This window comes from Lissotriton vulgaris, chromosome 6 (assembly GCF_964263255.1).
Source record: "Lissotriton vulgaris chromosome 6, aLisVul1.2, whole genome shotgun sequence".
In the NCBI taxonomy this organism is placed as follows: Eukaryota; Metazoa; Chordata; class Amphibia; order Caudata; family Salamandridae; genus Lissotriton; species Lissotriton vulgaris.
Genome location: NC_141694.1, coordinates 183049432 through 183076891, shown reverse-complemented (window position 1 = coordinate 183076891; position 27460 = coordinate 183049432). Strand labels below are relative to the sequence as shown.

General features: G+C 42.1%; 1 protein-coding gene across 1 annotated transcript in view; it reads left to right on the top strand.

Annotated features, from left to right (window-relative positions):
* Positions 1 to 27460, top strand: part of LOC147706990 (cytochrome P450 2K1-like) — a 528089-nt gene that overhangs the window by 189462 nt on the left and 311167 nt on the right. Inside the window, exon 3 of the mRNA XM_086926217.1 lies at positions 1599 to 1748. Coding sequence (XP_086782343.1) covers positions 1599 to 1748 — 150 coding nt within the window. The remainder of the gene's footprint in view (positions 1 to 1598; positions 1749 to 27460) is intronic.

Sequence of the window (27460 nt, the reverse complement as noted above, 5' to 3'; positions counted from 1 at the left end):
CTAAAAATATTTGTCAAGAGGGGTCCTTACGCCTACAAATCTTTGACAAGGGGGTCTCAGCATCACAAAATGTAAAGATCTATGCTCTAAACCATTATGCACACATCACTTTTCAAACTGGCATCTGTGTAAATAATGACCGGAACTAACATTTGCAATTGCTGAGCCATTTTTAATTCCTGTTTTATCAAATTAAAATCCTCACTACACACAGTAGTCCATTTGAATTCGACAGTGAATTGTGTCATGTTTGCTTTTTTATCTGTACATATGTGAGTAAATGTTCCGTAATAGTCTACATCACCTAAAAAATATGCAATTTCTTCTTTGGTAAAAGGTTCACTCAAACTAGTGTTTAAGCATGGGGCCTTCAGTCCCTAGTCCTGGATAATGTTTACCAAATCTGATTTGGGACAGATCCCCTTCTTGGAAATTTTATATTCCAAATAGTTCACCTCACTCACCCCAAACCTGCACTTTTCCAATTTTAAAGGCAAAACAGAAAACAACATCTTCAGCACCATTCTCACTGAATCATCGTGTTGACCTTTGGCATTACCAAAAATTAAAAGTCATCCTGATAGTACCTCACACCTCTGATACCTTTTAACATCAACAACATATACCTTTGAAATATTGAGGTGGTTGAAATGAACCCAAATGACACTCATTTGAATTTATATGAATCCAATAGAGTGACAAAACAAGGCAACTCTTGAGACTCTTCTGCTAACATGATCTGATTATATGCCAAAGCAAGATCAAAAGTCGTAAAATATCTTTCTTCATTCAAAGTCATGACCATTTCATCAATATTTGGTAGTATTTACAAATTCTTCTATCGGCCTGCCTTGCTACACCGATTGGAGTGACCCCGTCTGATGCTTCAACTGACACCAGAATCAGTCAACCACTCCATCTCTATATATAGTTTATTTTTTAGGCTCAAAGGAAGACATCTTTCTTTTGACGTGTGTGCCTGCGCGCGTGTGTGTATGTGTCTGCCTGTCAATTGCAAGCACTATGAAAGGTTACATGAGTTTTGTGGCCCCGCTTACAAAGAGTGCACTGGTGCAACTTTGCACCAACATTTGAGCTGCCTTTTCTCGGATTAGTCAGTTCAAAATTACATTTTATAACAGTAGGTTGATACAAATTCCAGTCAAATGTTGGGGTAGTTTTGGAGGTATAAGTGAATCTTATATAATCACACCAACTACTTACCACTGAAATGCCAAGACACATCTGAAAGAAGACATCCCACTTTGTGTTAAGAAGACAATGGCGCATGTAGAAGAATGTGTAAATGTACAAAAGGCTCATTTTTAGGTTTCAGAGCTTTATGTGTTATATGCATATTGGGTAATTACATCCAGAGTGTCCTATGACACATAGGATTATTTATAATTCAATATTTCTATCAAAAGGAAAGCTGAAATGCAACAGCAAAGAATGCATACATTTTTTAGGTACTGTAATGATATTTATTTTTAGGGTATGATCACTTTGTGCCACTCAAATTCTTGTATTTGCATGAAAGAATCAAATTGAATGAAAACTCAGCTTTAAGAGGTTGTTATCATTTCAATTCTATATAGGAATAATTTTCTCTCATGGGGAAAACTGGAAGGTGATGAGAAGATTTACAATAACAACTTTACGCGACTTTGGCATGGGTAAATCGACAATTGAAGACAAAATTATTGAAGAATGTGGCTATTTGATCAAACATTTTGAATCATACAAAGGTAAATATCTTTATTTGATAGCAACCTTAAAATGTCTTTAAAAGCAATCAGGTTTAAAATGTAATTGTCAACTGTTAATCTGCACAAATGACTTCTGCCCACGTAAATGTTTAAATCATATTCTGAGCTGGTGAACTTTTCCAGATTTCTTGTTGATGACTTTATAGACGTTCATGAGCACTGCAGCCAGCAGAGGACTCAAAAATCATTAAGGCACATGCATCAAAGGAAAAATCGGTCGCAAACTGGCAGATTTTCAGAATCCGCCCCTTTGCGACCTGTATTTTTTCATTTGGGATGCATCATCTCAAATGCAAAAATCGTAATTTAAGGAATTACTAATTTGCGATTCCTTAAATTGCGATTGCATTTAAGGATTCCTAAATTGAGATTCCTTAAATGCAATGCATGAAAGTTACAAAATTAGCGATTTCGCTAATAGGAGTAGCAAATTACCATAAAGTTGACCTTCGTGGTAATTTGCAAAAACTTTGAAAAATGCACTTTTGTGTGTGCAACATATGTGCCCAGATCAATTTCAGGGGTGCAACAGGGTGTCATTTTGACACCCTTGCACCCATGAAATTGCTCATGCAATCTCCAATTCATTCCTATGGGCCTGTAGGCCCCTAGGAATGAATGGGACAGCATTCCTTAATTGCGACAAGCAATTTGTGAGTAGCAATTAAGGAATGTTTAGGAATCGCTATTTTTATAGCGATTCCTACATGCATAGGCTTTTGCGATTCCTTAATTGCGATTCCTTAATATTCGGAATTAAGGAATCACAAAAGCCTACGTTGATGCATGTGCCAGCAAGTGTCTAATAAGTCATAGCATGTCTTGCATTCAGCTATTCATTAGACACAATCTGGCAGTTGCACGGTTAATTGGTTCTAGCTGCGTATTAACCCTTAACAAAAAATATAACCATGAAGCAAACTGCATACTACTGGAATGTTTGTGAACAGATTTTTTCATCAGCTGTCATGTACCCCCATGTCAATTGTTACTTCGTGCAGTCCTGTGTTGTTTGCCAACAGTACCTTACATTCTGAAACATTAACTTTCAAAATACCAATATTAGCATTGAGCTTACTGACAGTTGAATGGAGAGTGCTTTTAGCTGCTTTAGAGTGCTTTTAGCTGCAAAATACACACTTGAAATTTGACTGACAATACCTCTACCATAGAGAAGTACAGTCTACTCATAAAACTGCACATTTGCCTACTTAAATGTGTTTACTTGATTGAGTTTCAAGTAATAAAATGGTGTATTGTCCCTTCTAGAATTTGATTCTGTGGCCAATAAGATTCACACAGATTTCTGCCGTAAGAGCAGCAATCTACAGAGATCTAATGCAGAGTTAATTTATTTTTTTATCTGGAGAGTATGCACATAATATACACAGTGCATTTGTCCTTTGCTAAACCATCTATCTGTGATATTCCAAAACCCTCACTACCCTCACATCCATCGCCTTTGATGAACTTTTCCAACATTTGAACGCATATTATCAAAATATACCCTAACCTCAAAGGATGATAACTGTGATACTGCGAAGAAGATATAGAGAGATTTTAGAAGAACAGAAAATGTGTGCATATTTCAATTTTGCAAAACCCCACAAACAACTCGTTAGGTGTGGCTAGAGATATTTTTAGTTGTCTGTGTGAGCTAATCTAATCATCAAAAACAGCTTTATAAAGCAGTTTTGAGAAAGCTTTGGCTAAGCCCCTAAATTGACTTGTTTCACATGCTTATGGTTAATTTGCAATTCGTGCTTCTGAAGTACGTACTTTGCATATATCTGATAAAGGTATTGTTAATGGCAATCCTGTGTAATCCCATTACAAATACTGGAGGTCTGAACTCTCTGACAAATACACAGTAAGGGAACGTTACATAATAGACTCTCTGAAAATGCAGTTGGAAGGGGTTTTACATTGTAATCTCTCTGACATCTAAAATAGCAAAGAGTTTAACATTTTGAGCTCTGTGACTAATACAATAGGATGGGGTTTCACTAGAGCAGTGGTCCCCAAACCTTTTCCAACCACAGCTCCCTTGACCTATTGGCTGTTGGCCGTAGCGCCCCATTGTGTTACTTTTTTGGCGGGTGGGGGTATGTAAGCCCAGCCTAGAGAGTACTTCCATTTTTCTCCCTGAAGATAATTGGGATGAAGTTGATTGATGTAACAAAATACAAATATAACTATTATTTAATAAAGAACTTAAATTGGTTAAGTCGGAAACAATACTCTTCAGCACTGGGGTCTGAATATGGAATTTTTTCAATCAATTTTTGTTTAAATAAAAAATGTATTTAGAGCGGCTTACTCCTGGGCACCAAGTGAAGGGGGAGATGGGCACGGGACAAAATAAATAATTCTCATTGATACCTTTTGTGAGATCATGTTAATGTACAAATGAATGCCAATAGGAGTAGAGTGAATGTAGAGAAGTAGAGTTATCAACTGATTCATCATGCAGTTCAATGCAAGTATTCAAATGAACATGGATAGTAACACCCAAAAAGCAAAAAGCATTATTTAGCATTGATACAGAATAGCTGAATCTCTACTAACATTTGTTTTTTGTCCATAAAAAGAAAAAAAGGAAATGGGTGTAGCTTTCTAACTTTCTGCATTTGTATCCAAATTCGTTTCATCAAATACCAGCCAAAACCATGTAGAAATTGTATTAACAAATTGAGATACTGACTAATTGTTACAGCTATATGAACCAACTCTAGTTCCCTATAGTGGCAACCCAGAATATTCTGAATTTATAAGTGCCATTGTTCTCATTTAGAAAAACGGTTTAATACATTTTGGTCAGGTAATGGAATAATTCATGAAAAAGTGCTCTCCTACACATCTGTCCCATTTCGCAAAACTCCCACAAATCTATTCATCCACTCTAATTAACGCTTGTAAATTCCACCCCCTCTACAGCAGTCTTGCCTGTTTAGCGCTAAGACACTGCAGTGAAGCTGTGGTTACAAATAATAAATATAAAATGCTCGGATGAAAATCTTTAGCTTTAAATAGCTACCAGGAATTGGAAGAGTTGTGGCATTCTAAAACCTGGAAGCCCAGGGCCTTATGTGGTATTCAAAGTTTGAAAGGAAAAACTAACACTGCTCATAGCAGGAATTGGCATTGTGACCATTTCAATCCTTGTTCTGAGGTGGACCCAAACTTTTTAAAACAACAGTCCTAATGATGCGTGTGACCAGCTCTGTCAGTCTCAAGAATTGCCTTTAATGTTGCCTTATTGCAAACATTTTCACAATTTCCCCACAAAAAAACACTTTCAGTGTTGCATTCCTAGTGAGTCACTCCTATATTTGCGCTTACAAAACTGTTCAGTCAGGCAGCCGGCTTCTAAGAGTCCATGCTGGAGAATGCGGGCCTGTGCTTTATGCTCATTGTATGCGGGAAAGAGAAAAAGGCTGGGTCCTGTCTCTGACCGGCTGGACCACTCTTTTATAACAAACACAAGAAAGTGCCGGACAGTCTGAATAGAAGCAAACAAATGCACACCTAGTATAAGTAATTACCAGGTGGACAACCCATTCGTGATTGATCACTTGTATTTTATAGAAACCTTTTCTGAAATGTTTTTGGCATCAAAAGTTATACACCACATTCACAGAAAGTACACAAATGCATTGAAACCAAAATACAATACATAACATAACATTATAACATACAAATATAGTGATTATGAATACAATAAACAACTGTGCTATGCCTCACAATACAGTGTTATACTGAGGCACCAATCCTGAATTACAAATGAACAAGTGGACAGAGAAATGAAATACTAGCCTACTTGTTTCCACCACCCTAGACACGTGTTAGTTTTAACAAATGGTACAAAAATAGGAACACACAAAAAACTAAGCAGACATGTCAAATTTGTGCTAATCCTGTTCCTATTATGCCCTAATATTCGCAGTGTTTGGGTGGAGCAGGACGCCGACGCGTTTCGAACCCATAGAATTAGTGGAGGGTTCTCCTCAGGACAAGGATTGGGGGTCGTTGTTGCTGTGAATTTAAAAAAATGGAATCAATGGAATGTTGACTACCACCTTACTGAAACTACCACACTGTACAGACACGTAAGGGTACCTTAGACTTGCAATGTCAGGAAACTCTCTGTGGGTTTTCCTGTGGGTGAGATGATATAAACCCTAATTAATCACTAAGCCACAAACAATGCGTGAGCCTCCAAATGATCAGGAAAGGATGGGCACGTACCTTGGTGGGTACACCACTATGAAGCGTGGGGGGTGCCGGTGCGCGTTAGATCAGCAGTTACACGGATTATGCCTGAGAAGATAAACAACGCTATATGTCAACAAGTCGGACTCCTAATGCCCCAGAAAGTTTCTAGCGCATGTAACTGTCACTACCAGAGAGGTGAGAGGAGCACGTACCTCGTTAGGTAGACGTTCATTACTTTGCGCGAACTCGAGCGGCAGCCGCCGCTGTAGTTCGGAAGCTGTGGGGACACAGAGAGACGGTGATCAGAGTTGAGCCTAAAAACGTTTGCTGGCTCATGGTTGGTAACGTAAAAGACGAAGCGGGACTTACATTTTACACGATTGAATCGGTCTCCACACCGAGCACCAACTTCGCTGGACAGGTAGCGCGAGTGTGTTGGGGGCGTGTCCTAGTCTTTTTGTACGCGTAATGCGTTAGTGAAAGTATGGACGAGGGAGTACTGGGACTTGTAGTCCAAGAGAAAGCGAGGGCATTTCCCGGTGTTTTTAAACCTGATGCGTTAGAGTCTGGGCCACTAGGACCCTGGCACCAACAGATACGTTTGTACATTAGGCAATCTGGCCCTACTATGATCATAAACAGGGGGCTGGCAGTGTGGGTACATAAAAACGTGAGCGATTGAGAATATTTATAGGCACATGAGCGACTGGCAGCATAAGCAGATAACGACTGCAGACAAGCTAACTAGAGGTTACTTAGTTCATTAAGGTCATTTAGTCCCACCATGGCAGTATTAAACCTCAGAATGAGGTAGGCCTCTTTTTGAGCAAGCCGGACATCAGGGTCCCCTCCGGCTCCAGGTGTGTTCTTGATGTTTGACAGGACTGTCCATTTCAGATCGTTGGCTGAATGTTCTTTGCGCAAGAAGTGAGATACTAGGGGCGCAGTCAGTACTTTGTTATTTATCCTAGATCTGTGCTGGATGATGCGTTGGCGCACCTCCTGGGTAGTTTTTCCGATGTAGACCTTGCCACAGGGGCACGTAATCGCATAAACTGCGTACTTGGTCTTGCAGTTGGTGAAGTTATTATGGCGCCAAAATTTCTGACCATCGGTGAACAGGGTTCCTTCTGTCGTCAGGTTGCACACAGAACATGTGCCACATTTGCGGTGACCCATGACTGGGCCCATATTGAAAAGGGTACTCTGTGATTCTTTTTTTGTGGCACCTCTGGTAGATGAAATTTGTTGACCAATGCTCCTGTTTTTTTTGAGAGCAAACAATGGTTTGCCGATGTTGGGCAGGATTTCTTCAATCAAGTGCCAATTGCTGCGAATTATTTTTTGCACCGGATTGGTATGGGGGCCAAAGGTGGAGACGCAGACCATTCTCTCAACGGTAGATTTTTCTCTCTTTTGCAAGAGGTGTTCCCGTGGGGTCCATCTTGCTCTCTTCATGGACTGTTTTAGAAGTTTTGCAGGATAGCCTCGTGCCCTCAGCTTGTTCGTCAGGGCTTCGCCATGAATGGTGAAGTCTTCTGTTCTTGAACAGTTCCGTCTTACCCGGAGGTATTGGCCGTATGGAAGGTTGTTCTTCAGGCTTTTCGGGTGGAAACTTGCGTAATGTAACGCGTTATTCCTGTCTGTTTTCTTCTGAAAGAGTGTGGACTTAAGGCCCTCTGGTGTTGATTTTATCTCCACATCCAGAAATGGCATGCATTTGCAGTCGTATACCAGACTGAATTTTATGTCTGGGCTGCGGTTATTCAACCATTGGTGGAACTCCTCAAGGGACTCAGGTGTGCCGTTCCAGATGCACCAGACATCATCTATGTACCTGAGCCACTGCCCAATGTGTGCTGCATAGGGGTTGTTATTATAGACAAACCTGTCCTCGTATTGAGCCATATACAGGATAGCCATTTCAGGTGCGAATGGACACCCCATCGCCGATCCCTTAATCTGTAGAAACATCTCGTCCTCGAAGATGAAAAAATTCTTTTTGAGGGCTAAGGACGCTAGCTTCACGATGAGTTCAGTGGGCACTCTATGTGGCCGCGGTCTTGAGTTGAGGTACAGTTCTATCACATCAATCCCATCTTGCTGTGGGATTTGGGTGTATAGAGAGGACACGTCCATTGTGACTAAGAGTTGGGTGTCTGGATCGAACTCAACTCCCTCAACTTTAGTCAGGAAATCCATAGTATCTCGTAGAAAGGATGGTACTTTGATGGTAAACTCCTTCAGGAAAACGTCCACAAACTTGGAGATAGGTTCCAACACCGAGTCACAACCCGAGACTATCGGGCGGCCAGGTGGAGCATTTGGATCTTTGTGCACCTTTGGCAGGAAATACAGATGGGGGGTGCGTGGGAAGCGTTTGACCAGGTACTCTGCTTCCTTGGGGCCAATAATTCCATTATCTCTCGCATCTTTGACAATCTGTGAGATTTCATGGGTAATCTCGGCTGTCGGGTCATGTGTGATCAGGCGGTACCAATCGGTGTTATACACATGTTTCCTTCCTTCAGTCTTATACAGGTCCTTAGACCAGAGGACCACCGCACCTCCCTTGTCTGCTGGTCTAATCACGGCTTCCTGCTGGTTCTTCAGGGTTGTGATGGCCTGTCTTTGGTCTTTAGTCAGATTGCTCGGTACGAATCTTCTTTTCTTTTCAAGCTCATTTAAAGAAGATAATACTTTCTGCTCAAAGGTAATGATGTTTTTTGTCATATTATTGTTCGGAGGACAGAAGAAAGATTTGTTTCTGAGGCCTGATACCTCAGTTTGTGGTTCATATGTTGAGTCTTTAAAGAACCATCTGAGGCGGATTTTGCGAAAGAACTCGATCACCTCTAATTTCACTTTCGTGAAGTCAATATGTGTACCAGGTACAAATGAAAGTCCCAATTGCAGTAGTTCCTCTTCTGCCTTAGTCAGGACTTTCTTGGAGATGTTAATGATAGAGGAGTCTTCTAGGATTTGTAATTCCGTTTGCGTGTTGACATTTCCCATTGTGGTTTGAATTTGGTCCGCTGTTGCGGTTGGCCCTGTCCTAAAAAAGGCCTCTTCTGTTGACCCCTGTTCGAGGACCTGTATAAGACTGAAGGAAGGAAACATGTGTATAACACCGATTGGTACCGCCTGATCACACATGACCCGACAGCCGAGATTACCCATGAAATCTCACAGATTGTCAAAGACGCGAGAGATAATGGAATTATTGGCCCCAAGGAAGCAGAGTACCTGGTCAAACGCTTCCCACGCACCCCCCATCTGTATTTCCTGCCAAAGGTGCACAAAGATCCAAATGCTCCACCTGGCCGCCCGATAGTCTCGGGTTGTGACTCGGTGTTGGAACCTATCTCCAAGTTTGTGGACGTTTTCCTGAAGGAGTTTACCATCAAAGTACCATCCTTTCTACGAGATACTATGGATTTCCTGACTAAAGTTGAGGGAGTTGAGTTCGATCCAGACACCCAACTCTTAGTCACAATGGACGTGTCCTCTCTATACACCCAAATCCCACAGCAAGATGGGATTGATGTGATAGAACTGTACCTCAACTCAAGACCGCGGCCACATAGAGTGCCCACTGAACTCATCGTGAAGCTAGCGTCCTTAGCCCTCAAAAAGAATTTTTTCATCTTCGAGGACGAGATGTTTCTACAGATTAAGGGATCGGCGATGGGGTGTCCATTCGCACCTGAAATGGCTATCCTGTATATGGCTCAATACGAGGACAGGTTTGTCTATAATAACAACCCCTATGCAGCACACATTGGGCAGTGGCTCAGGTACATAGATGATGTCTGGTGCATCTGGAACGGCACACCTGAGTCCCTTGAGGAGTTCCACCAATGGTTGAATAACCGCAGCCCAGACATAAAATTCAGTCTGGTATACGACTGCAAATGCATGCCATTTCTGGATGTGGAGATAAAATCAACACCAGAGGGCCTTAAGTCCACACTCTTTCAGAAGAAAACAGACAGGAATAACGCGTTACATTACGCAAGTTTCCACCCGAAAAGCCTGAAGAACAACCTTCCATACGGCCAATACCTCCGGGTAAGACGGAACTGTTCAAGAACAGAAGACTTCACCATTCATGGCGAAGCCCTGACGAACAAGCTGAGGGCACGAGGCTATCCTGCAAAACTTCTAAAACAGTCCATGAAGAGAGCAAGATGGACCCCACGGGAACACCTCTTGCAAAAGAGAGAAAAATCTACCGTTGAGAGAATGGTCTGCGTCTCCACCTTTGGCCCCCATACCAATCCGGTGCAAAAAATAATTCGCAGCAATTGGCACTTGATTGAAGAAATCCTGCCCAACATCGGCAAACCATTGTTTGCTCTCAAAAAAAACAGGAGCATTGGTCAACAAATTTCATCTACCAGAGGTGCCACAAAAAAAGAATCACAGAGTACCCTTTTCAATATGGGCCCAGTCATGGGTCACCGCAAATGTGGCACATGTTCTGTGTGCAACCTGACGACAGAAGGAACCCTGTTCACCGATGGTCAGAAATTTTGGCGCCATAATAACTTCACCAACTGCAAGACCAAGTACGCAGTTTATGCGATTACGTGCCCCTGTGGCAAGGTCTACATCGGAAAAACTACCCAGGAGGTGCGCCAACGCATCATCCAGCACAGATCTAGGATAAATAACAAAGTACTGACTGCGCCCCTAGTATCTCACTTCTTGCGCAAAGAACATTCAGCCAACGATCTGAAATGGACAGTCCTGTCAAACATCAAGAACACACCTGGAGCCGGAGGGGACCCTGATGTCCGGCTTGCTCAAAAAGAGGCCTACCTCATTCTGAGGTTTAATACTGCCATGGTGGGACTAAATGACCTTAATGAACTAAGTAACCTCTAGTTAGCTTGTCTGCAGTCGTTATCTGCTTATGCTGCCAGTCGCTCATGTGCCTATAAATATTCTCAATCGCTCACGTTTTTATGTACCCACACTGCCAGCCCCCTGTTTATGATCATAGTAGGGCCAGATTGCCTAATGTACAAACGTATCTGTTGGTGCCAGGGTCCTAGTGGCCCAGACTCTAACGCATCAGGTTTAAAAACACCGGGAAATGCCCTCGCTTTCTCTTGGACTACAAGTCCCAGTACTCCCTCGTCCATACTTTCACTAACGCATTACGCGTACAAAAAGACTAGGACACGCCCCCAACACACTCGCGCTACCTGTCCAGCGAAGTTGGTGCTCGGTGTGGAGACCGATTCAATCGTGTAAAATGTAAGTCCCGCTTCGTCTTTTACGTTACCAACCATGAGCCAGCAAACGTTTTTAGGCTCAACTCTGATCACCGTCTCTCTGTGTCCCCACAGCTTCCGAACTACAGCGGCGGCTGCCGCTCGAGTTCGCGCAAAGTAATGAACGTCTACCTAACGAGGTACGTGCTCCTCTCACCTCTCTGGTAGTGACAGTTACATGCGCTAGAAACTTTCTGGGGCATTAGGAGTCCGACTTGTTGACATATAGCGTTGTTTATCTTCTCAGGCATAATCCGTGTAACTGCTGATCTAACGCGCACCGGCACCCCCCACGCTTCATAGTGGTGTACCCACCAAGGTACGTGCCCATCCTTTCCTGATCATTTGGAGGCTCACGCATTGTTTGTGGCTTAGTGATTAATTAGGGTTTATATCATCTCACCCACAGGAAAACCCACAGAGAGTTTCCTGACATTGCAAGTCTAAGGTACCCTTACGTGTCTGTACAGTGTGGTAGTTTCAGTAAGGTGGTAGTCAACATTCCATTGATTCCATTTTTTTAAATTCACAGCAACAACGACCCCCAATCCTTGTCCTGAGGAGAACCCTCCACTAATTCTATGGGTTCGAAACGCGTCGGCGTCCTGCTCCACCCAGACACTGCGAATATTAGGGCATAATAGGAACAGGATTAGCACAAATTTGACATGTCTGCTTAGTTTTTTGTGTGTTCCTATTTTTGTACCATTTGTTAAAACTAACACGTGTCTAGGGTGGTGGAAACAAGTAGGCTAGTATTTCATTTCTCTGTCCACTTGTTCATTTGTAATTCAGGATTGGTGCCTCAGTATAACACTGTATTGTGAGGCATAGCACAGTTGTTTATTGTATTCATAATCACTATATTTGTATGTTATAATGTTATGTTATGTATTGTATTTTGGTTTCAATGCATTTGTGTACTTTCTGTGAATGTGGTGTATAACTTTTGATGCCAAAAACATTTCAGAAAAGGTTTCTATAAAATACAAGTGATCAATCACGAATGGGTTGTCCACCTGGTAATTACTTATACTAGGTGTGCATTTGTTTGCTTCTATTCAGACTGTCCGGCACTTTCTTGTGTTTGTTATAAAAGAGTGGTCCAGCCGGTCAGAGACAGGACCCAGCCTTTTTCTCTTTCCCTTGTTCTCGAACGGGTCATTACCCGTAAGGCTTCAAGTCGCTTTACCTCATACAAATAACACATTAATTGCATTCCGTATAGGAAAACAAATGGCAGATAAGGACACACTTTCATTCAGTGAGGAACACATTGAGAAACTCCTTGCTGACTCCACACTGTTCACTTCCTTCACATTGAGCGGCGCGGCTAAGCAGCAAAACGTGGCAGATAAGCTTGTGAGACTTCAAAAAAAGCATATCAGAACGGAACTTCATGGCCAGTTCCTGCTGGCCAATCTAAGAGCTGGTACTATACCGTGGGGGCTACAGATCAAGAACGTTCCTGTCCTCTTCACCGACGATCCAGTGTACAAGAAAGGCTTCAGCTGCATCAGTACGAAATGCAGCAGGGACCTTATGGTCCATACTGTTGAAACGGCTCACAGAATCTGTAAAAAAGAAATCGAGGAGATCGAAGAGCAGCTTCAAATTATTAAAGACAACCATACAGAGTCGGAGGCAAAACTTCTCCTTGAAAAGATAGAAAAGGAGATCACAACATTTAAAGACAATACAATAAACTTTAAAACAACGAAGTTTGAGAAAGACAAAAAGGCGTTTAACCTCGAAACTGTGTACCCATATTTGAAGGAGGACTTCTATACCCGTTCCGAGTCAACTAGATATCTTAACACGTATCAAGGAAGATCAAAGAAGAGATTCCTTACATTTTCGGAAACCTCATCTTCTGACTCGTCAGCAGAATCAGATCCAGGCGAAGGATCATCGAACAGGGGTCAACAGAAGAGGCCTTTTTTAGGACAGGGCCAACCGCAACAGCGGACCAAATTCAAACCACAATGGGAAATGTCAACACGCAAACGGAATTACAAATCCTAGAAGACTCCTCTATCATTAACATCTCCAAGAAAGTCCTGACTAAGGCAGAAGAGGAACTACTGCAATTGGGACTTTCATTTGTACCTGGTACACATATTGACTTCACGAAAGTGAAATTAGAGGTGATCGAGTTCTTTCGCAAAATCCGCCTCAGATGGTTCTTTAAAGACTCAACATATGAACCACAAACTGAGGTATCAGGCCTCAGAAACAAATCTTTCTTCTGTCCTCCGAACAATAATATGACAAAAAACATCATTACCTTTGAGCAGAAAGTATTATCTTCTTTAAATGAGCTTGAAAAGAAAAGAAGATTCGTACCGAGCAATCTGACTAAAGACCAAAGACAGGCCATCACAACCCTGAAGAACCAGCAGGAAGCCGTGATTAGACCAGCAGACAAGGGAGGTGCGGTGGTCCTCTGGTCTAAGGACCTGTATAAGACTGAAGGAAGGAAACATGTGTATAACACCGATTGGTACCGCCTGATCACACATGACCCGACAGCCGAGATTACCCATGAAATCTCACAGATTGTCAAAGATGCGAGAGATAATGGAATTATTGGCCCCAAGGAAGCAGAGTACCTGGTCAAACGCTTCCCACGCACCCCCCATCTGTATTTCCTGCCAAAGGTGCACAAAGATCCAAATGCTCCACCTGGCCGCCCGATAGTCTCGGGTTGTGACTCGGTGTTGGAACCTATCTCCAAGTTTGTGGACGTTTTCCTGAAGGAGTTTACCATCAAAGTACCATCCTTTCTACGAGATACTATGGATTTCCTGACTAAAGTTGAGGGAGTTGAGTTCGATCCAGACACCCAACTCTTAGTCACAATGGACGTGTCCTCTCTATACACCCAAATCCCACAGCAAGATGGGATTGATGTGATAGAACTGTACCTCAACTCAAGACCGCGGCCACATAGAGTGCCCACTGAACTCATCGTGAAGCTAGCGTCCTTAGCCCTCAAAAAGAATTTTTTCATCTTCGAGGACGAGATGTTTCTACAGATTAAGGGATCGGCGATGGGGTGTCCATTCGCACCTGAAATGGCTATCCTGTATATGGCTCAATACGAGGACAGGTTTGTCTATAATAACAACCCCTATGCAGCACACATTGGGCAGTGGCTCAGGTACATAGATGATGTCTGGTGCATCTGGAACGGCACACCTGAGTCCCTTGAGGAGTTCCACCAATGGTTGAATAACCGCAGCCCAGACATAAAATTCAGTCTGGTATACGACTGCAAATGCATGCCATTTCTGGATGTGGAGATAAAATCAACACCAGAGGGCCTTAAGTCCACACTCTTTCAGAAGAAAACAGACAGGAATAACGCGTTACATTACGCAAGTTTCCACCCGAAAAGCCTGAAGAACAACCTTCCATACGGCCAATACCTCCGGGTAAGACGGAACTGTTCAAGAACAGAAGACTTCACCATTCATGGCGAAGCCCTGACGAACAAGCTGAGGGCACGAGGCTATCCTGCAAAACTTCTAAAACAGTCCATGAAGAGAGCAAGATGGACCCCACGGGAACACCTCTTGCAAAAGAGAGAAAAATCTACCGTTGAGAGAATGGTCTGCGTCTCCACCTTTGGCCCCCATACCAATCCGGTGCAAAAAATAATTCGCAGCAATTGGCACTTGATTGAAGAAATCCTGCCCAACATCGGCAAACCATTGTTTGCTCTCAAAAAAAACAGGAGCATTGGTCAACAAATTTCATCTACCAGAGGTGCCACAAAAAAAGAATCACAGAGTACCCTTTTCAATATGGGCCCAGTCATGGGTCACCGCAAATGTGGCACATGTTCTGTGTGCAACCTGACGACAGAAGGAACCCTGTTCACCGATGGTCAGAAATTTTGGCGCCATAATAACTTCACCAACTGCAAGACCAAGTACGCAGTTTATGCGATTACGTGCCCCTGTGGCAAGGTCTACATCGGAAAAACTACCCAGGAGGTGCGCCAACGCATCATCCAGCACAGATCTAGGATAAATAACAAAGTACTGACTGCGCCCCTAGTATCTCACTTCTTGCGCAAAGAACATTCAGCCAACGATCTGAAATGGACAGTCCTGTCAAACATCAAGAACACACCTGGAGCCGGAGGGGACCCTGATGTCCGGCTTGCTCAAAAAGAGGCCTACCTCATTCTGAGGTTTAATACTGCCATGGTGGGACTAAATGACCTTAATGAACTAAGTAACCTCTAGTTAGCTTGTCTGCAGTCGTTATCTGCTTATGCTGCCAGTCGCTCATGTGCCTATAAATATTCTCAATCGCTCACGTTTTTATGTACCCACACTGCCAGCCCCCTGTTTATGATCATAGTAGGGCCAGATTGCCTAATGTACAAACGTATCTGTTGGTGCCAGGGTCCTAGTGGCCCAGACTCTAACGCATCAGGTTTAAAAACACCGGGAAATGCCCTCGCTTTCTCTTGGACTACAAGTCCCAGTACTCCCTCGTCCATACTTTCACTAACGCATTACGCGTACAAAAAGACTAGGACACGCCCCCAACACACTCGCGCTACCTGTCCAGCGAAGTTGGTGCTCGGTGTGGAGACCGATTCAATCGTGTAAAATGTAAGTCCCGCTTCGTCTTTTACGTTACCAACCATGAGCCAGCAAACGTTTTTAGGCTCAACTCTGATCACCGTCTCTCTGTGTCCCCACAGCTTCCGAACTACAGCGGCGGCTGCCGCTCGAGTTCGCGCAAAGTAATGAACGTCTACCTAACGAGGTACGTGCTCCTCTCACCTCTCTGGTAGTGACAGTTACATGCGCTAGAAACTTTCTGGGGCATTAGGAGTCCGACTTGTTGACATATAGCGTTGTTTATCTTCTCAGGCATAATCCGTGTAACTGCTGATCTAACGCGCACCGGCACCCCCCACGCTTCATAGTGGTGTACCCACCAAGGTACGTGCCCATCCTTTCCTGATCATTTGGAGGCTCACGCATTGTTTGTGGCTTAGTGATTAATTAGGGTTTATATCATCTCACCCACAGGAAAACCCACAGAGAGTTTCCTGACATTGCAAGTCTAAGGTACCCTTACGTGTCTGTACAGTGTGGTAGTTTCAGTAAGGTGGTAGTCAACATTCCATTGATTCCATTTTTTTAAATTCACAGCAACAACGACCCCCAATCCTTGTCCTGAGGAGAACCCTCCACTATTTCTATGGGTTCGAAACGCGTCGGCGTCCTGCTCCACCCAGACACTGCGAATATTAGGGCATAATAGGAACAGGATTAGCACAAATTTGACATGTCTGCTTAGTTTTTTGTGTGTTCCTATTTTTGTACCATTTGTTAAAACTAACACGTGTCTAGGGTGGTGGAAACAAGTAGGCTAGTATTTCATTTCTCTGTCCACTTGTTCATTTGTAATTCAGGATTGGTGCCTCAGTATAACACTGTATTGTGAGGCATAGCACAGTTGTTTATTGTATTCATAATCACTATATTTGTATGTTATAATGTTATGTTATGTATTGTATTTTGGTTTCAATGCATTTGTGTACTTTCTGTGAATGTGGTGTATAACTTTTGATGCCAAAAACATTTCAGAAAAGGTTTCTATAAAATACAAGTGATCAATCACGAATGGGTTGTCCACCTGGTAATTACTTATACTAGGTGTGCATTTGTTTGCTTCTATTCAGACTGTCCGGCACTTTCTTGTGTTTGTTATGCTCATTGTATGCAGCAGTTTCTTCCTGTGATTCCCAATCTGTTTGCTGCACCCCTGGGTAGTTTGGATGGTGCATCGGGGTGCCACGGCATGTAGATTGGGACTCTCCGCACAAGAGGAAGGAACTTCATACTGGGAGACATTCTAATACAGATCTGGGCAGCCTATAAAGTACTTTCATTGTTCATAGCGAGCATATGCATGGTAACCAGTGACTCTGTGTCAAATACAGTAGGAAGGAACTTTGCATGATGTAACCCTGTGACATAACTAAGTGACAAAAACAGCAAGAGTGGGTTTCACATAGTGAACACTCAAGTGCAAATGCAGTAGGAGAGAAGGGAGTTTACCTTGTGAACTATCTGACAAATGTAACACATACGAAGGGGATTTACATTAGCCAGTCTCTGGAAAAAAAATTTGGAAGCAGTTTTATATTGTGAAGTAGGTGACAAAAGTCATAGGAAGAGACTTTACATTGTTAACTTTAAGATGTCGATTAGTTCCTATAAATCTGCAGGATCTCTGCATTGGTCGGATAACATAAACTAAGGGCTTGGGGCCGGATGTAGGTCGGTCGGTAACGGCCGAAAATCGGTATTTTCGGCCGTTACCGACCGAGATTCACACAATGGTATGTAGGGCCACATATTTTACAGATTCGGTAAATTTACCGATCAGTAAATTTACCGAATCTGTAAAATACCGAATCGGTATTTTTACCGATTCGGTAACAATGAGATGTAGGTGGGACTCTTCTGAGTCCCACAAGCCTTACAGAATCGGTATTTTACCATGAAATCCAACTTCATGGTAAAATACCGATTCCGGTGTGCATGCACATGTGTGCATGCACACCTGTGCCATATGACAGGCAGACCTGTCCTTAGGGCAGGTATGCCTGCCACATGGCCCCCGAATCTTTTTTGGGGGTGCTAGAGGGTGTCAAAGTGACACCCCCTGCACCCTTGTCAAAATCGGTATTTACCGATTCGGTAAATACCGACCGGTAATGCCCCATTCATTCCTATGGGCTTCGGTAATTAAAATTCGGTAAATCTATTTTACCTACATCTGGGCCTAGGTGTGTATACTGATTTCGGACACCCCTAAAGGATATGTTTGCCTGTAGACCAGCTGGCTCACAGTGCCATTATAAGCCCCCAAACCTTACCAAGGAGCAAATAATTTCTGGCAACCTCTGAACATCACAACCCTTGACCTTTCAGGGATTGTAGAAACAGTACAGTACTTTTCGCTTAGTCACTCGTGCTCACTTAGTCTCAGATAGATACACAGACTAAACATTGGAGGGATTTTCAATAAACATTTATTGAACCAGTGTCATTCTAGTATAAAACATGTTTGCTGCGACAATCATTAGACAGAAGCAAATGTAAAAGTTTACAAGTCACAACAGAGTAAATAGAAGGTAGAATTCTATCATGGTGCTAAAACAGTGAATATATGCAGGCATATATAAAGATGACAGTAATCAGGCGTACTCCTACTATGCGGACCCTACCTAAGTCTACCTAGGATGTAGGTAGTTGTAAAGCCAAGAATCCTCTAGGAAAGAGCCAATCCCATTATCTGATGGGAGAGAATGAAGGACTCCATCTTAGTCTCAAATTAAACACTTCTTTTATACCATAAAGCTAGCCTCAGCGCTCTACCACAATCCAAATGTTGTGAGTACGATTATGTAAATGAACCTAAATCAATTATTGCAATTATGCAAAGTAGGCCTGTCGCTCAAGGATAAAGATGGTGATGGCTTTTGTACAGAGTATGTTAATCAGCACACAACTGGGGGAAAGGTCATTGCTAGAACCGTTATGCAGAGCAAGGTAGGACGAATGTAGGTAAAAGGTCGGTGTGCTACTTGAGCCTAGGTTAGGGGACATAACAACCACACCTCATCCAAAGGTCAAAGAGATCAACTAATGCTTAAAATAAGCCTACTGAAACATTGTCATAAAATAAGTGTATAAAAACATCTAAAATCTTGATGTATGTAAAAAGAATGCTATAAAACTCAAATAGCTCTACATGGCCATTAAAAATCAATATATGATAAGACTGACTGAGCCCATAGAAAGCAATCGTGCTCAGGTAGAGCAGAAAAATAAAACAAAAATATGTTTTTCACTCCATTTTGCTTGTTTTGTAAAAAAGGCCGAATTGGTCCCATCACACAGAGAGCCAAATATTTGTGTCCTGTGTGGGAGACGCAACATTACTGTCGCTCGCATTCAAAGGCGGCAGTCCGTGTAACACCTCATGATTCAGGTCAATGGAGCAAAGGTGATCTTTTTCTGTTTCCACAGCAGCAGCAGCTGAGGAAGCACTCAACACTTGTGAGCCTGTTGTAGAGATGTCAGTTCTGCCAGGAGCTGAAGCATCCTGTGGAGGGTCTTAGAATGCGTCATCAACATGGGAATACACTGTGGACACTGATACTTGTGGGCCTTTAATTTGCCCAGTAGTACATCTATGTCCTGTGGCACAACAGATGGAAGTGTCAGACCAAGGTCCAACACGCATTCATATCCGGTGAATAGGCAGCCGAACAAAGGCAAGATGCAGTCAAGCCAGACTGGTGTGAACGATAGGAACCAATGCTCGCTTAGTTCCCGAAGCTGAGGTGTGCCCAGATGAGCCACTATGCGTTCATGACAACGTCGCACCAGCAGTGCTTTTGTCATCTCTTAATGAACTTGGACATCCATTAAGAAGCAGGAAAATTAAAGCCAGGATGCCCGCTACAAGTAGTAGGACCAGCGGATGCCCTCCAAACACGCTTCCCAATACGGAGCGTATGAATGCTGAAGGACCCCGAAGATGGTCTGAAAGGTGCTCAATAGTCCAGAACCTAAAGGTTTATATAGGAGTACGATTACCTTTGTATCAGACATGTTGAAGATACAATGAACCATTTTCCCGAAATGGAGCAGAAAGTTCATATGGACTAGTGCCTGTATCTCAGATGAAGACCTTGCAAACTGGAAATCAAGAGTCTCTCGGGCTGCGGTTAAGGCCTTTTTGAAAATGCATGGCTTTCAGTGTGCTCTGAGAATCAAACCGTATTCAGGAAACATTCAAGGAAGCCATAGCATGCCCGGGACCACCCCACAACAGCCTTGATCATTCAGCATAAAATATCTCCCATTCAAGAGCAGCTCAAACACCAGAATATTCACAGCATTAGGGGAGCCTTACAAGTAACAGGACAAGTTTGCAACCGAAGCATTACATGCCCCGTGAAGTGAAATGTCTTTGCAAACTAAGGACTCACTTAAAGCACTTTCCCATTTTGAACCGCTAAGAAAAACTTCAGTGTCCCCCTTCTGTATCTCAGTTCTCATGTATATATCCTTCTCCTGGTGCTTCGTATATGTGTACCTGATGGTATTTGAGACAGGATTGAAATTGGAATGTTGTGACCATGGATTAACCATTCTGTGGAAGATAACTCAGCCACAGTAAAAGGTAATTGGTATAATTTTTTAATGTGCAACATGGTATATTTTGCATCTCTCTGTGCCATTACCATATGTCTTTCCATTAGATTGTATGCAAAAAACAGATTCATGATGTTGATGTAACACCAGGCCTCGTGGCCAGAATGCAGAGATTGTAGCATCTAGCTTAGCAAAATAATGGACCGCAATTGCGATTGCCTGTGTTGTAGAATAGACAAATCCTGTTCCATTATAGCTATTGCAGAAGACACAATGTTGCCCAGAGAATAAATCCTGGAAGATAGTGTGATCATACCATTGTCGACCACAGCCAAAGCCTTTTCAGGTTAACCCTATCTATTTCACGCTGTCTCTCTGCAGCCTCCTGTTCAGAGATGTTCCATAGCTCGTTGTAAATAGAATACAAGAAGAGCTTTTGACATGGCTTTTGGGGACCAAACAAAAAATCCCTAAGATCCATGTCATCTGAGAGAAGGCACATGTGTTACTTCACCTGAGACAGTGTTGAGGTTTTTAGCCACTCTAGGCATAACTTCCTAACACTTTAAGATGTCAACCCCGAGTGTTCTGAGTGCACATAGTGTGCGTCAGGCCTATGGATTCTAAACCCTTCAGTGGTACCCTTGAATCTTGACTGACAGTTATTTGTGTTGATAGGCTAAACCAACCATCCCTTCCAATTAAGGTCTGATGAATTGTAAGAACCACTGTGAAGCATGGTATCTAAAGTATCCTCACTGTGTACTGTATAATTTTGCCAATCCCCAAAGTGTGTAAGTGAGTTAATCTAAGGTTTATTCAAGTCCTTCATCTTGGCTAGCCCATGACAAGAAGTCTGTTGCACAGTCTTGTTCAGGAAGATTATCTGATGTGGCCTGAGGCATGCTCTAAACAGGGCCTCAGTTCCCCGAACCTACCAATCTTTAGTCCCCCAGACAGATTTTGTGTCTATAGTGTCCCTCGAAAAGTCGAAACCCCTTAAAGACAGTTGGGAAATAAAGGGAGCAGAGTATGTAAGCTTAGGTTTAGTAAGCATATTTTTATTTGCAGATGTTTGTGCAAGCCTATAATAATAAGTTCTGTATCTGAAATGCTACACCCAGAAAAATCAGAAAACCATTGAGCAAATATTGTTGAACTACCTCTTGGCAGTGTTGGGCAATGTTCTCATGGATGGTAAGTGACATGGTTATGTGGGATACTTGCTTTGTGCAAAAATGGTGACCATAGTGTTGGTAATAGAATGTGTTGTCAAAATTAGATGTACCATCATACAATTAGTAATTTGAAAATGCAGCATATAGCTCTAAATCAGATAGCATAGTGTGCAGAGTTTTAATTTCCCATTCATCTGAGCGTGGGTCTAAAAGTAATGATATTATTAAGAGAAATTTTGAATAAATGTGGAATTCTCAAAGGTTCAGTAGGACCATGCACATCATAGGAAACTCTGGCCCAAACTATTCCATCAGGAACTGGAACTGCTGTAATGTTCACTGAAGATAGGCCCCTCTGTTCATGGTGTGATAACGCATGCGGTTTCAGGACCAACTTCACATGAATAACTGCAGAGCATTCTGGGAGGTAATTCCAATGCAGGAGCAAGAAAAAGACAATCACTATACCAATCCAAAGGACTATGAACAGTAGACCAGGTGCGATTTAGAGCTGTAGCCAGAGGAAAAAAAAGTACGTCTTTTTCAGGCAAAGGTAGAAATCACAAATTCTTCTTTTGTGGGGGAACAGGTGATAGTGGTTTTTTTTTTTTTGTTTTTTTTGTGTTCCTCATCTCAACCATGGCTGGCCCATAAGTACCTTGGGCTCAAAAAAGGTGTAACCTGGAGAAAGACTTGCTGTCTCAGTGCAGGACTGGTAGGGGTCAATGATTATGAAGGAGTGCCATGACCCTACAGACAAGTTAATTTCATCCTTAGTCACAGACCTTTATGTACTCTTAGGACGGAGCTTGCCATTAGCCAAATTACACCACTGCTTAAACCACAGATTGACCTTAATTATAAAAGTCAGATATGAATAAGCAAAAAGGAGTACGACATGGCTTCGTAATCATTGGAACTGGGGAAAAAAAAAACCCAGCTTCAAATTATTGCGACCAATCGAGTTTTAGCCAGAAGGCTCTTCTTTCTGGTTTTCCTCCTCTTGAGAGATCTAGTTTTGATATAGAGAGCATAGATGAGCTCCAATCTTGTAGAGTCGGGGGGGAGGCCTCTTTCCAACGCTTACAAGTCTCACGTCGGGCTACCAACATTGAATAGAACACAAGATTGTTATTTGCGGTGCGTTTTTTGTCCTGTATTCCAAAAATTGCCAGTCCTAGGTCTATATTCACAGTGATGCCTATAGAAAATGTTAATTTGTTACTAATTGATTGCCAGTAAGACGATAGATGAGGGCAATCATAAAACATATGAGCGTCAGAAGCAGCTACTAGACCACACCGTGGGCAAGCTACTGGTATACCAGATGTAAATTTTGACAGCCTTTGAGGGGAATAGTACGCCCTGTGAAGGGTAAAAAAGTGGTTTCTTCGCAGCCAAGCAGGTTTGACAATATCCCATAACACAGTAAAGGATATCTCCCATAGTTCGTTTATATTTAATGTCGGCAGAAGAGAACCCCAAAGTTGATCTGGTAGGTGGAATACTCCATCTATTTCCTCTAGGATTAAATTATAGAAATGGGAAACCTCTTTAGTTTTTAGGGTATTGTCCAGTAGAGAAGATTCCAGTTGACTGCTGCCTCCCAGTAATCCTTTTGAACAACGAGTGGTGTCAGAATTTTGTGCATTCGCCCAACTAGAGATCTGGAGAAATTTAAGCCTTGATAGATTGGGGCCTACTTTTCTAACTAAATGCTCCCAGGAAAACATTTCCCCTTCAAAAAAGAGATCTCCCCAAGTTATGATACCAGCTTCTTTTAGCGGGCTTATCAAGGCATCTTTAGTCCACTCAGGTGGGTCCGGAAGGTCCCATATAGGAGAACTGTTTGAAAAGTACCCTATTTTGGTAGTTGTTCTAAGATTGTACCAAGTTCTCGCTAGGCCCTGTAGTATCTTCAACTTTATCTTCTTAAAAAATTTTGGATCCCCAAACTTGAACAAGAATCACACCTGATTTAAGCCCTCAAATTTTAATAATGTTGAAAACATCAGGCCGATACCCTGCTCAGCTGGAGTTTTAAGTAAAATTCGAGCATGTGTCATCTGAAACGCCCAGGCGTGGATTTGAATATCAGGGCCAGCCAAGCCTCCCTTCTCCCTACGACGCCTTAATTTATTCCAAGAAATTCTTGCTAGTTTATTCCTCCATATAAATGAGGTTATAGCACTCTGCATCTTTGCTATCATTTTCTTTTCAAAGTAAAGTGGTAAACTATTGAAAATAAAGGTCAACTTAGGTAGAATGGACATCTTGACCAAATTTGATCGACCTAAAAGAGTCAATGGAAGATGTCTCCAAGAATTCATTGAATTCCTGCAGTCTTTGGCTACCTGAGCAAAATTTGTATGGGCGATCTGATTAATATCTTTTAAGATTTTTATACCCAAATATCTCATATTATCGCAAGGCTGTACAGGAAGTAGCGTATTATTAATATTCCATGTCATAATTTTGTGGCATTAATTTCGTAACCAGAAATATTGCCGAATTCTTGTGCCAGATTAATAACTGACGGGAAAGCTGCTTTGATATCAGATGTTAGGATCATAAGATCGTCAGCGTATAAAGATACCTTTTTTTCCCAATCTCTGTAACTAAATGGAGTGATATTAATGTCTTCACGGATCTGTTGGGCGAATGGCTCCATATATATATCAAAAAGTAAAGGCGAAAGCGGACAGCTCTGCCGGGTTCCTCTTGTAATAGCGAAATGTTCCGATAGTGCACCATTAACCAAAACCGAGGCTGAAGGTTCATGGTACAGTAGTTCCACCGCTCTACGAAAAGCTCGGCCCACCCCAAATTTATCCAAGGCCCCCGACAGGTATTTCCAATTAACCCTGTCGAAGGCCTTGGCTGCGTCCAAGGTGAGAATGGCCAAGGGCAGTGATGAAGTAGTTGCCAAATCTATTGCACCTATTAGGTCATAAATTAACTCGTAAAGTTGACGACCCTTTACGAAGCCCTTTTGGTTAAGATGTAAGATTAAGGGAGCCACCTGTCCCAATCGTTTGGCTAGTATTGATGCAAAAATGTTATAGTCCGCATTGAGAACTGAAATTGGACGATATGACCCGCATGCTGTAGCTATTTTGCCCGGTTTCAAAATTAACGTGATGGAAGCTTTGCTCCACGATGTAGGAGGCAAGTCTCCTTCTACCAGTATCAAGTTAAATAGCGTAGTAAGAAAAGGGGCGATATCGGATGCAATATATTTATAAATCTCGACCGGAAGACCATTCGGGCCTGCTGCCTTACCAGATTTAGCATTTGATATTGCTGATAATACTTCCTCCATCGTAATTGGGCGGTCTAATAGGTTCGCCTGTTCTTCATAAAGTGTTGGTAAGGTAATTTTGTTAAGCCAGTTTTCTACTTCAGTAGAGGTAATATTGTTATCCTCTCTATACATTGTCTGGAAAAAATCTTTAAAAGCTGACCTTATTTCCGGATCCGAGGATGCTGTTCCAGAATCCGATATTATGGAGCCAATGATATTACGTGTTTGGTCTGTTCTGGACTTCCAGGCTAATAGTTTGCCTGCCCCTTCACCAAATTCAAAATTTGCTAGTTTACTAGCTTCCCACCTCTGCAAGATACGCTGATTTAATAGAGAAGCCAATTGTCCTTTAAGTTTCGTAAGCTAATCTTGTTTAGTCAGTATAACGTGATCTGGACAATTATTTAAGTTTTCCAGATCTAATTGAGCTTTTAGTATATTAGTCTCTATCAGTGTAACCTCTTGGGTGTTTTGTTTCTTACGATATGAGGTTTTATTCTTGATGATCCCTCTCAAAGAGCATTTAAAAGCATCCCATACTAAACCAGCTGCCGTCGTACCAATATTAATTTTAAAGAATTCCTGCGTCTCCACCTTTAAGTAGTCTAGATCCTCAGGTGAAGTAAGAAAGGATCTGTCGATTGTCCATGCCCTTGTCGAGTTTTGAGACTGAAGTTCAAGGTCCAACAGTACTGCCGAGTGATCGGACAGGTGTGAGGGTAGATAGGTTATATCCCTTACTGACTTCTCCAAAGACTTGTTTACCAATATAAAATGAATTCTTGATTTGTGATGGTATTTGTAGTTTCTAAAAGAAAAAACGGATTTTAAACCCGACCTTGCCCTCCATATATCAACAAATCCATATTGATGCATATTTTTAATTAGAAGATCTCTTGATTTAGAATGTATCTGTTGTCTGCTAGAGGTGGATTTGTCCAACTTTGGATCTAGCACAATGTTAAAGTCACCCGCTATTATCATGGGTTCTGGAAAGTGTAACAGCTCGGAGAACAACGTGGCCAAGACAGATGGATCATCACAGTTCGGCCCATATTAGCCTACCAATGTGATACTTGACCCTCCAATCATTACAGTCACAATTGCCCATCTACCGTGAGGGTCGACCTTTTGTTTCAAGAGCCTTGTAGTAATGTTTTTTTTAAATAGTATGACCACCCCTCTTGTATTAACTGTCTGGGAAGTGGAGACTGATATGTCTATCCATCTATTTTTTTTTACCAAATCTAATATTTCCCCTTCAACCAGGTGTGTCTCCTGGAGAATAATGACCTGGGCACCAAAATCCCGGATATATTGTACTATTGTACTAGCTCTTGGTTTGGTGCGCAGGCCATTAACATTCCAGGAGAGAATCTTAATGGTATTCATATTTTACGTATCTACTAAAATTGGTTAAGAGTCCTGTCCATGCTTTCTCCTTAATATTGTTAAGATACTTAAGATTCGCCCATTTTTTATTTATGGATTTTCCAGCCGCCATTTTAGAAATGAGAAACATTTTATTTTTTATTCCCCTAACCCCTCCCCTTGTGCTCACCTCCCCCCCTTCCCTAAGGAACCCTTGATTATCCAACCGGAAGGAATCCGGTTTGTGATACCCCTGATGCTCTATCTAGGCTCAGGCGGAATGTTTTAACTGATTAGATAACTATAGTGGAGTCTATATGTGTTATGTGGTTTTACGAAAGGAGAGAGGAGTTCATACACTCCCACTTTTCTGTGAATTTCAATATATGTTTTTTTTTCTTTTTCTTTCCCTTTCCCTTTCCCCTTTTCTTCCTTTTTTTCTCCCCTTCTTTTTCTTCCTTCTTTATTTCTTCCTCCTTACTTACTCCTTACTCCCTTTCTTCCCCCCTTCATTTTCCCTTTTTTTTCCCTTTATTAGTAGAGGGTTTTGTGATAGTGATTCCTTCTTTCCTAAGTTAAGCTGTTAAATTTAGCTTATATTTCCTTCTATTCTGTTAGGGAGCATCTTTTGAGTTTTGGATTTTTTTCTTTTTATGTACTCACAGACTCAAAAGTTAGCACTATGTACTATACACCCTATTGTATAAGATTGTAAAAAAAAAAAAAAAAAAAATAGCTGAGATTACTTTTTAGAGGCACCTAAAGTTAGCAATAGTTCATCTGCTGCTTGTACAGTATGGACATTGAACATTTTGTTATTTAGCATAATCTTAAGAGCTGCAGGGAAGTTCAGCTGGACAGATGCACCTAAATTCCTGAATGCCTCCAATCTCCGACCTAATTCCCATTGTCTATCCAGAGTCGCCCGTGACAAATCTGAGCGCACTTGGAAGGAAAAACCATCGCCTGCCAAGGATTTTTGTTTTAAAGCTAAGTTTAGGATATGGTCCTTGAGTTGAAATGTGTGAAAATTCACTAGTATCTTGCGAGGCTTTGTACGTTGCGGATTGCGCCTGAATGGATCCCTGTGAATGCGTTGAATGTCCAGATTAAGCTCCTCCTCTGTGTTTTTTAG